Source organism: Tinamus guttatus, unplaced genomic scaffold (assembly GCF_059628265.1).
Source record: "Tinamus guttatus ecotype Peru unplaced genomic scaffold, ASM5962826v1 Tinamus_guttatus_pri_ptg000459l, whole genome shotgun sequence".
Classification (NCBI taxonomy): Eukaryota; Metazoa; Chordata; class Aves; order Tinamiformes; family Tinamidae; genus Tinamus; species Tinamus guttatus.
This window is the reverse complement of record NW_028288993.1, coordinates 5,510,362-5,522,037: the sequence shown is the minus strand read 5'-3', so window position 1 is coordinate 5,522,037 and position 11,676 is coordinate 5,510,362. Positions and strand designations below refer to the sequence as shown.

At 48.1% G+C, this 11,676-nt stretch overlaps 1 protein-coding gene across 1 annotated transcript in view; it reads left to right on the top strand.

Moving 5' to 3' along the window:
- Positions 1–1,138: 1,138 nt before the first annotated feature.
- Positions 1,139–11,676, top strand: part of LIMK2 (LIM domain kinase 2) — a 28,903-nt gene continuing 18,365 nt past the window's right edge. Inside the window, exons 1-2 of the mRNA XM_088532393.1 lie at positions 1,139–1,246; positions 4,065–4,164. Of these exons, the coding sequence (XP_088388519.1) occupies positions 1,231–1,246; positions 4,065–4,164 (116 nt within the window). The 5' untranslated portion in view covers positions 1,139–1,230. The remainder of the gene's footprint in view (positions 1,247–4,064; positions 4,165–11,676) is intronic.

Here is an 11,676-nt window from a genome sequence, read left to right as displayed (position 1 = left end):
TCTCTTCTGACTCGGTAATTCCAAAAGTTTTTCTTTTATCCTTTACTATTTCTAGATTGTCTTGATTCAGATCACTGACAGTGATTTCCTTTGAGATGAGTATTGTGACTTCGTTGCAGTGATGCTGCGAGCTGACCCAGGCAATCAGCGCGCGGCAGCTCCATTCCAGGTTAGGCTTTCTCTGGTGCGTGTGGGTGCTGCTCGCGGGCAGGCACCTCGGCTAAGCGCTTACAACCGCTCACGATCACAAACGGCTCATGCCTGTGAGGGTGGCTGAGGGGCAGCGAGCTGCCTCCAACGCTCCCCGGGCAGGGGGAGCCCCTGCAGCCCTTCCGCAGTGTTTGGCCACAACCAGCCGCGCCAATGCGTGTCCTGCTGGTGGCGACACCCCGGCCGAGGACGTCGCTCGGCCCCGGCAGCCGAAGCGATGCCCCCGCGCTGTGCTGGGGGGCTACCCTGAAGGCCCCGGCCGCGCTCTGATGAGCGGGCAGCACCCCCTGCTGCCGCGAGGGGACGGGCCGGCGGCGGGCCGGCGCTCAAGCAGGTATTAACCGAGATTTAACTGACGCTCACGTTGTGAAACACAGGATTTTAACGGTTCGGGGCGGGGGAGGAGGGTGGTTACCACCTCTTGGCGCAGCAGTTTAAACTGGCGCCACTGGGAGCCCTTCTCCGGGCCCGGCGCAGCCGCGGCGCGTGACCCACTTTGTCGTTACCGTTTTCTCGGTGTGGTTTTGTATTATACCCCCCTCCCGCGCGCGGCCCGTAGCGGCCCCTTCGGTGCGTCCTCCTTCCCGCGCGCTGATTTTCACTGTTGTGAAAGTGATTTAGAATAATAATAATAATAAATGATTTTACATTGATGCGAGCGCCTCGGACTACTTCTCCGCTCCGCTGGGCGCCGCCCGCTCCCCCTCACGGCTCCGCCGGGGCGCGCGCGCTGCCCGCTACCTGCCGCCAGGGCGGGGGGGGGCCGGCGGGGGGAGGTGGCGCCGCGCGCTGATTGGCCGCCGCGGCCGCCGCGGGGGCGGGGCGCGCCGCGGAAGGGGCGGGAGGGGCAGCGCGGCGCTGGGCGCGGCGCCGATTGGCCCGCAGCGAGGAAAGGGGCGGGGCGAGGGGGGTGGGGAAGAGACGTGAGGGGAAGGTGGGCGCGCGCGGGCCAGGTGCGGCGTGGCCACCCGCGCGCTCCGTAGCGGTGACGTCACGCGCGGGCGAGCGGCGGCGGCGGTGATGGAGGCGCCGCCAGGTGAGGGGGCGGAGGGGCCGGGCCGCGAGGCGGCTCCGGGCGGCGCGGGGCGGGCGTGCAGGTGCGGCCGGGGCAGCGCGCCGAGCGCGCGGGCAGCGCCGCGCTCCCTGCCCGCGGCCGCGGGAGCCGGCCCCTGCCCCATGCGCGGTCGTGCCCGCTCGCTTCTCCTCGCTGCTTCCTGCTCTGGCTTTTCCATCTCCTCCGCGGTCCCGGTCGGATGTGGGGACGGTCCCTTCCCTTCCCTGCTGGGTGTAGCTGACCCTTCAGCGTCGCGGCGCCCGGCGCTCGCGTGCAAAGCTGCGCGCTCCTCCGCTTGCGTCTTCCCCGCCTCAGCCCTGGCCGTGCTGCGGCCACGGGCTCCGAGCGGCTCGGCGGGCTCTCCTGGGGCTGCAGCAGCTACGGCGGGGCAGAAGGGCTTGGGGCCCCTCTCGGGCTACGTGTCTGCTGCGGGAGGAGAGCTGCTAGCGCCCTACCACAGCGGGTGGGTTTGTGGATCTGCCTCTCGCTTCTCAGCCTCTTTTAGTACGTTGAGGAGAGTTTCCTTTCAGAGACGCGTGAAAAAGCGCAGGCTCCCTGTGAGTGTGTCCCAGCTCCGCTGGGATTCGCTCTGCTCCAGTCAGAATCACTCCCAGGTCCCGAGTTGGAGCTTTCTTGGGAAATGAAGTTGCGGGTTACACCAAACTGAGCCATCCTATCTAGCAGTGTAGCCCCCCTAGAGACCTTCCTGGGTGCTGCTCATCGCTTACCAAGGGTGGTGCTGGCTTGTGCTCCAGCAGAAACACATCGGGACATCTCCCCGTATGTTATTTTTCTGTGTTGCAGCTGGCCCACACAGTGGGCAGGGAGTGCAGGGGAGCCGAATGCCCTCTGCTGTGTGTAGCTTCAAGGAACTTGGCTTCAATATTTTAATACTTAGAAAACTGTAGTTGAGAAAGAGGAATGTATGCTGCCATGAGCACCTCTACGTAGTCTTTGCTGATTATTTAGCTTTTATATTGATTGCTGAATTCAGACTTTTTCCTCCTCTTGTTTGCATTCCTGGTCTGGTTCCTTGTTCTTTGTTTTCAACTCCCACAGGTTGTTTCCAGGTAATGCTTTACCCACCCATGTTGCAGTCACAGTATATTTCAAATGTTGCCTTTGTGGTTGCTGTCACAGGGGCTTTCGTCAAGTAGTCCCAGAGTCCTCCACGAAGCTGATGCGTTACCGGTGCACTAAATGTTGTCATCTTTCTGCTATTTTTCTGATAAGCCCCTTATCTAGTGGCTGTATGTTGAGTTGTGTTTGTTGGGCAGGGTAACATTCTCTCAGCTTAAACCATACAACTAACGAGAAACTATGAGAAGATAAGTTGTCTTCCCTGTGGTACTGAGACTGGCTTAATGAATGTTAACGTGTTGACCTTCTACAGCTTCCTTTGGCCTCGTACAGCTGCCCACTTCTGCTGTAGCTGAGTCATTTCTGGAGAGTGACAATTGCCTGGAGTGGCCATTTGGACCTGTCTGGTCTTGACTTGGCCATTCAGAGTCTGGGGAGTATGTGAAAACTGTAACCCTGGCAGTAGCATTGGCTCTTCCTGTGCTGAACTTGCATATCCCAAGTGATTCCTAGCCTGTGGATTCTCTAATAGCTGTTTTGAGGTTCGTGTCACAAATGGTTAGCAGGTAGGACTTCTGCCTCTTTTATGTGAGCTTGCAGGGGGAGTAACTGTAGGAAAAAGCTTGAAAAGGATTTGGTCTGTTCAAGAGCTATCTTATATCTGTATAAGTTACAGGCTGAAGTTACAGAAGGAAGCTGAGTGTGTCTGACCGCTCGCCACTTGCAAGTGTGCTACTCCACCCAGTTGCAAATATTTGATACTTGCAATTGATCCTGGAGAAAAACTGTCTCCTTTAATGTATGCTTTAGAAAGAAGGGATAATTGAGTGACTGCTGAGTTTTTCTCTTCTTTGAAAATTGGAAGTCCGTGGTTAGTGGTTTTCCTTCTCTCTGAGCATTCTTTTTTCCTTTATGTAACTTTACTGGAGGGAACCTCCTGCTAGCAGGAAGACAGACACTTGAGATCCACCAAGCAGCTGTGTAACCTGTTCCTTTTGCTAGATTCAGATCCTGGAATCTTCCTTTAAGACAGTCCATGTATCTGTTTGGATGTGGGATAGCATTTACGTCTGTGCCAAACACTTTGTGCAAGAATCTTCCAGCATTTTTTTTAGGCATGCCCCTAAAGAACCAGCAGTCTGGGGCGGGGGGGAGGCTGGCCCTTCTAGCAGAAGGTATTACATTTTTTTTGACTCTCTACAGCTCTTTTTCTGAGGGGATTTTAGGCTCATAACATCTGCCCCTCTCTTGAAATCTGGCTCTAGTCTGGTGCTTGTTGTACGGTCTCTACTGGAATATCTATTCAAGTGTGTAATTCCTTCCTGGTAGTCAAGTTGTTCTGTACTGAATAAAGTTTGCCTTTCTTTCTCTTCTGGGAAATCCAGTTAATTATACAAATGAGTGCAAATGTTATGTGCTGAGTCAGTGGCATTGGGGAAACAGTAGCTTGGCTTCCTGGCCTTGTGAAAAATAATATTGCTTTCTTCTGCAGAATGTGAGGAAGCTGATGGTGTCAGATCTGCAAGGAAAAAAATAGTATATTAGATGTTGAATTTAGAAACTTCCGTCTCTGCTGTTATGGCGTGGCTGGTAACTTTCTGTGCCTGAAGACTTTGATGTTAGCTACGTAATTTAAGAATGTTCTTTGTGAGGGACATGGGGTTCCTTGTTTCCTTCTATGTCAAATGGTTGCTCTAGCTCACCTTATTCCTGCCCGCAGGTGACGAGGTCTGGAGATGCCTGGGATGTGGGGACAGCATCGCTGCTGGTCAGCGTGTCTACAGGACTGTTAACGAAGCTTGGCACAGTTCCTGCTTTCGGTGGGTAAAACTTTAGCCCGTTAAACTCTCACTGTGTTAATAAACAAGCTAGAAACCTAGTGGATCATGTACCAATGTTAAAAGGGAGTTGGGCTAGTGACAATATCCTGCTGTCATCTGTGTCTTACCTGTTCTGGAGCCTCTTGCAGAACAGTTGTGCTCTCCTGTTTGCAACTGTATTTCAGTGCTGGCAGAAGTACTTTGGAGCTGCCTTTCCATTCTAATAGCAGGCTGAAGCTGTCTGGCAAAGTCTTGCTGTGCGGACGCCAACACACCCTGGAACACAGATAAAGTACAAATAAAAGCTCTGATTTACTGGAGGTAGTGGAGGCCCTGAGTTGCATATTTGTCTACAGCTGCTTTCCAGAATAATGCCCAGGCACTTTGGATAGCCTGTTGCTTTTGCCATATGTGGTGCAATAGAGATATCAGGGTGTTGCCCATGTGGAGGGAGATCTTGCCCTTTTGCTTTCCCTCCATTCCTGGCTATTAAGACACACCACCTTGCTGGAAATCTCTCATGATGGTGTTGTAGGCAGCAAGGGCAAACGGGGGCTCTGACAGGCTCTGCCTCCTGGCAGTGGTGTTAGTGCCTCCACCCGGTCTCATGAACAGTCCGTCCAGTTTTCCTGTTCCAGAACGATGCTTCTGAAGGGGGCTGGAGTTCAGAGAGGCGTCGAGTACCTGCAGCTTCTATGGGCCTCTCTGTTGGAGCAGCTATTGGCTTCAGTCTCTTGAGGCTGATGTTTCGGATATGGTCAAAACAGATGAGGGGGGCAAAGAAGCCAACGCGTGGCGTTTGAGCAGTGTTTGTTGTGCCAAGAGAGGAATCCACTGACATTTTGTTGTTATTGTTGTTTTGGTTTTGCTTCTTTTGTTTTTGTTTTTTAGAGGAAAAAAAAAAAGACATTGCTGAAGTGAGGATTATGGTAATTGGTGTATTAAAATATATGTATATATTAGTGCCAAAGTGATGTTAGCTCTGCTTGGAAGAAATATTATTTAAATTACTTCTTGATCATCACAATTATTGCTTTATATCACTGCAAATCCCCATCTTTTGGGTTTCTGTTCGTTTGGGTATTCACATATGGCTCTGTAGAATTGACTTCTCTGAACACTGCTCTTGTCTTCCCCTCACAAACTGGCATCCCGTTGTTGAGCTTGCCCACATTCTGCCAGGTGTCAAACCCAAGCTGCACGTGCCGGTAAGTCCGTCTGTCTTGCCTTTCTCAGGCCATAGTTCTCACGTGGGACTTAATTTGCAAATGTCTGGGTGCTTCTTGCTGTTGGGGCTGTTGAGGTAGGATAACAGCTGGGTTGGAGGGAAATCCTGCCCTTAATGACAACATACGAAATTGCACTTGTGTGGCTGAGTATAGGGTCTAGCCGTATATATAATCCTGACATTCTCTGGATTATAGTGTAAATGAAAGTCTGATTTATTTTTTTAATACAATTGAAGATGCCAACTCTCTTCTGAAGTGTGTGCCAGCTGTCTGCATTTGCCAGTGTCATCCACTTCTCTTATGCCCTGTGCTTTTGACCAGCTCTCCTACCCTGTACGTTTATTTACTTGCACTGAATGACCAGCTCGAACCTGCAGCGGAGGAAGCTGCCCTGCCCTCTTTCCTAGCTTCAGAGTAGGGCTGCATGAAAACAAATTCCCAGCTTCCACTGTTCTCCCTTCCCTTCTGTCATCCTCTAACCATCCTGGGCAGCAGTCTTGTGCTCAGTATCCCAGAGCCAAACTTTAAAACTCCTCTGAGGGTAGGAAGCCTTTGGCAGCGGGTAGCTGCGAGTTCCGGCAGCTCTTGTGGAGTGTTTTTCACAGGCTTCCTGTGGATTAGCTGACTCTCTGGCCTGGCACATAATTTCTCTAATGCTGATTGGCGCCTCTCCAGGCTCGTTAGCTCTCTTTATTCGTGGTCAGGCCAGGCTGCTGAGCATGCTTGGCACAGGCAGGAGCTGACGTACATGCGTGTCTCTGAGGATTTGAGTTTTTTTGTCACTTCCCTCCTTCCTCAAACTGCCTGTGCAGGAGCTTTGTCCCGAGTGCTGTATTTATTCTGGTGTGGCTGGAGGGACAAGCAAATCGCTATTCTTGTTTAAATAACTCAACTTAAAATCCCAATTTAAATAACTTGGATATTTAAAGTTGTTCTTTGGCCAGCTGGTCCATGTCTTGGATACATTGGTTTAGAGCTGGCTGAGGAGTTTCTTAGATGTTTCTGTCGCAGAGTGTGTTGTGCATTAGCTCTCAATGTGCTTTCGTGCCTGCGAGTTCTCATGAGTTGCGTTGTGAGAGCCCCTGTCCTCCAAGGCTGGCACCCTGCCACCGCTTTGGGAACTTACCTTGCTGCTTTTCTCTCCTTATCTTGCTGGAGCGTTGAAAGGTTTACATAACATATCTTTTTCCTAGGTCTGGACCACTTTCGTCCAAGGGGATTCTTGGAAGAAAACCTTTTTTTTTTTTTTTTTTTGACGTAGAGCATGCTGTTCTCACTGCTTTTAATCTGACTTACTTTTTTCCATATCACAAAATAAAAGGTGCTGATTTGAATGATACATTTGAACAGTTTGTTGACTTGGTTTATTGGCTTGATTTGGTGTTCGTGGCATTTGTTTTCCACAGGTAAAGACAAAGTTAAAGGCTAGTCACCATTTCCATAGGGATTTTGCATGTTTGAATCTGAGTAGGACAAGATGAAAAGAGCTAGGTATAGCTGTGCAGTTTCATTTTATGGAACTGGCGTTTGTTAAAGTAGTTTTGAGCACTTAAAACACATGAATTCAGATCAAGCTTGTTTTGGAGCCAGATTAACAAAACTTTTGGAAATGATGGTAGGAATTCCTACTACAGCAGAGTGCTTAAGAACTTTATAGGAAGGAAGACAGCTGTTCCTTCCGAACTGTGAAATAACAGAGGATGTGTATTACTATGGTCTGTAAAATCTAATTTAAGTAGCCAAACAACACAGATTTGCAGCTAATATCTCAAAACAAAACAGATAAACACCTTATGAAGGAAAAACTGCTGCCAGTATCTTCAGCCAAAGTTCCTGAAAGTGGTACATCACTGGGAGTTTTACAGTTACATGATTAAATACATACTATTTATTTTAGGACACAAAACAGTTTATCTTCACTCTTCAGACTCCTGATGATTTTTCAGCTTTTAATAATAATCTTCCTTTTTTATGGAAGAGGAAAAGAAGAGTAGGAAATTTTGTATGAATCCAAAATATGTAATTAGCTCTGAAGTTTTGGCGATGGTAACTAGAAACTGTTAATTCAGTGTGGAATTAACACTTTTTATTGCACTGGTTCTTTAATGCATGTACCATGTGGCTTGACCTGGGGGGAAGTTGCTGTGGCTTTTTGAGGTTTTTAAAATTATATCATGAGGCAGCTTGATACTAAGCTAATAATATTAGCAATTATTTGATTAAAAATGTAAGCTTTTGGTATATGATTAAATATACTTAAAATCTTTTATGCTAATCAGGGGCTATGTTATACACTTAAGCAATTGTAAGTATCAAATTGATTTTTCCAATAAAAGACCAACTAAATATGGTTTTAACATTTTTAAGAAAATATTTACATACGTAAAAAAAAAGTCTAGTAAGATGGAAGTTTTACATTGCAATAAACATTCCTGATTGCTCAGGAATAAACCAACCCATTTGAGAGACCATTTGGAGTCAGGTGTTTGTACTTTTTGATAAGTTGTTCCTGCCTTTCCAAGATTTCTTAACCGCATGCAGTATCCTAACCACCAGAAGGCCATTTTTCACTCCATGAATGCTTAAAACATGAAACACTTTTGGCAAAGTCAGAAGAACTGGCTCTGTCTCACTGCTGAAGTGAACCTGAAACGGTGGTTCTTCCGCCTGCCTCACCAGTGCAACAAAGTTGATCCCTGGGAGTCCTCTGCTCGTTGGGCACTCCTGTGCAGCATGAGAATTGCCGACATTTCAGGAAATGGAACTGGTAACTTAAGATATTCCATGCATTGAGTGGATACCCAATCCTCTAAGCTACTGAACAGAGACAGACACTAGCAACTCGTTCATTCTAATAAACTGATTTTCCTACAGGGCAGAGACATGTTCTCTTCCATACTGCATGGCCTGTTTCATTTAATATAAAAATATTTTTTTGCTCAGCAAAACTTAGTGAATCACCTTAATTCTGTTTACACTTTGGGGAGGAGGAGCTAGGGCACAAGCTAGGCAAACATGTGTTAGGAATTGTTTATGTATAGTTAGCTGAAGCTGTTTTGGGGCTAGAGGATAGACAAGACAATTTATGAAGGTATTTTCCAGACGTACTTTCTATGATTCTCGGGGTATCTATTCAATGTCAGGTTGTCTTTGAAGCAAACAACCAATTTCTTGACAGCTGCGGTGCCATAGAAATCTCTCTCCCATCACTAGATTTTCAGTCTCCTAGGCTATGTCTTCTGGCTCTTAATTATGCTTAGTGTTGAACATTTCTCTCTGCTATCTTCTGAAGACTCCCTTGTTGAAATAAAAATCCTTTTTTTTTTTTTCTAGCTACACTACCCACTGACTTCAAAAAAAAAAAAAAAAAAAAAAAAGTGTTGCTTTTTTTTCCTGCTATTCTCCAAGTAACCTCTTCATATTTGAGGCAGTAGTCATGTACTCCCCTAGACTAAATAAGCCCTATTTCTGGCATTTTTTTTTTCACAGGCTGTATCTCCTAAGGTTTTGGATTGCTTTGGTTCAAATTGTTTGGCATAAGGCTTCATTTTCCAAGAGCTGTTTCCTCTGCAAAGACAACAGGACAAACAGCTTTATAGTGACAGGATATCAAACTGAAATGTGCATATGTTGACACACAAAGACATAAGGTAGATACTAAGTGCGTTTGGAATCTGGGGATCTTTGATGCTTTAAAGCTTTTCGCTCTGCGGGCAGCCAGGTTCATACACACCACGGCTGAGAGCAGGGGGAATACTGACTGTGAGAAATGGGAATTGAATTATGGTAGAAGCAGGAAGGTGAGAATCTTGTCGTCTTCCTTGTTCTCCAGGTTCAGGGAGCTAGGAACAGCTCCTGGTAGGGTCTTAGAAGCGAAAGCTTGGTGCTTTTCTCCACTAATCCTGCAGGTTCTTGGGAATGCCATTTTAATAGTATCTTCATTGTTATTGAAATTCAGCAGCTATGTGGTAGATGTAAGGGAGAACTTCCTGCGAAGTGCATGTTTGCACCGGGTCACCATGAGCTGCTCATGTTGAAGGAATTTAAAAATCCTAGGTAACAATGAAGCACTTGGCAGGTGGCAGTGGCCGCATTCTTCCGAGCCTTGCAGCTAGGGGACATCAGGACCAGTCCTTAAGGAGGAGCTGGGCGTTCCAGGCTGCGCTTTTCTAGTTGATTTATGCAGCTTGTCCTTTAGGGCACTGTCATCGCGATGTTATTGTATCAGTGCAATTAGAATTGCTCATACAGCTCAGTATGTGCGAGGCTTTCTGCGTGAATGAGACGGGATCCTTCCCTGAGGAGTCTGGCCATCTGCGCAGACAAAAGCGGTGGCTTAAGAAGCACATGAGGAAGCAGTGGTTAAAGTGCTGCTCTTAATGGCCATAGGTGCCATGCCGCTTTTGCAGATGAGAAATTACTGTTTCTGTAAATCATGAAGTTTCTACGGACTCAATTATTGTGGCTTGCTTCCCACCTGCAGATGCGTGTGAGGTTTAGAGCCATTAGGAAAGTATGAAGGAGAGCAAATCTACCTGTCCATCCTAATGTGCTTAGTGCCACCAGCTGCTGAGAAGGCGCTGCTGTGCTGTCTGAAGTTCTGGTTCCGAGGATGCCAGGAGAAATCTGCAGATCATAGGTCTGGAGATACCCTGAGCAGTGCACCTGCACACAGACGTGCTGATGGACACCATGCAACAGGAACAAAACGGGAGAAGCTGTGAAATTCTGAGACTCAGTTGGCAGTAAGTTTCCTGTTAAGTCATTGTCTGGGTTTTCCATTTGTTCCCTCTATTTGCCTGGTATTTTTTTGCCAGCAGTAGAAGCATGAACAGTGAATGTACAAATCCAAGCCAGCGTAAGGAAGGTAACCCCTTCAGGTGGCTACATGTGTGTAGTGGAAATGCTGTCAGCATTTGCCAGAGAGAAGATGCTGATATTTGACTTTGGTTTAAATAAATAAATAAAGTAATTCCATGTACCCTAAGGATAGTATCAGTAAAATTACAGAGAAGTTTCTTCTCCCTACCTCTTCTGCCACCTGTTTATCAGAATTTTTGAAGCACAAGCCTCCTGGCAGGAATCCATTTGATGTAGTGAATTAAAAGATTAGCACCTTTTCCAGAGGCCCCTTATCAAGGCTATTGTGTTCTCAAATAGATGAGTGAGATAGTGAAAAAAAGGCACAAAGTAACACAAGAGAATTTGGGTTAGAAAAACTAACTTTTACCAACTGCTGCTGAGACTCTTGCAAAAGTAAAGTTACTTAGATAAGATGTTTCCTGTTTGAATGGACGTTTGACTGTGTGTCCTTTGGCTTTAAGGAAGTCTTGGACACAATCCCTTCCCAGTTGCTTAGCTGTCTGGGTGGTTTTTCTTACTTTGAAGTCGGGCTTTATCTGCTGGCTTCATTCACCGCTAGCTTGGCCGCTTATCGCATCTGCGAATCAAATCTTCAAAGGGTTTGTGTGCGGAGCCGGGATTTACGGGGTCACGTGGATTCCCGCTTGGAGGGAGTCCAGCCCCGGCTTGGGAGCAGCTTTTGTCTGGAGGTGATGCCGGGAGGGCAGGGGCTCCCGGCGCGCGGGGGGACGCGTGTGTCGCAGGCCGGTGCCGACAGCAGCGCGCGCGGCCTGGGAGCTGGCCCCATTTCAGCCTGCAACGTATAGAGAGTGTGGGAGACCAGAGCGCATTCCTAGACACAGACTCACCGGGCTGCTGCTTCCAGGAGGGCTGTGTGAAATGTCAGGAGGAATTAGACCCGTGCTGGAGCTGGCGGCCGCATCAGGCTCTGCAGCACGAGCTTTCCCCGCGCTCTTGCAGGCCGGCTTAGCAACAGCCCTGAATGCAAGAAAATGATGGTTTCTTTTTCTCCGTAAATGTGGCTGCTGCTTGCCCTTGCCAAAGGAAGAGGAGAAAAAAAAAAAAAAAAGGCAAGGCAAAAGGCTGCCTGGCTTTCTGTTTACCGAAAGAGCCAGCATCACTGTCAAACCCAGAGCCAAGGCTGCCTCGTTGTCCCAGCCCCGAGCGTCCCTCCAGCAACGTGCCAGCTGAGACGAGTATCTCCAGTAAAAGCATATTTTAGTCCTCTTGTCTCTGGAACAGAGCAGGATTTTGCAGGCTGTGTTCAGGCACGCTGGGCTCTGTTGACTGCGCAGAAACGGGAGGGCTCGGCAGCGCGGTCTGGTTGTTGCATTTCTGAATGTCTCGCAAACAGCTTTAGCTGATGAGGCCACTAGAGATCACACTTGGCTTTACAGCGAGTAAAGCGGCACGACCCCAC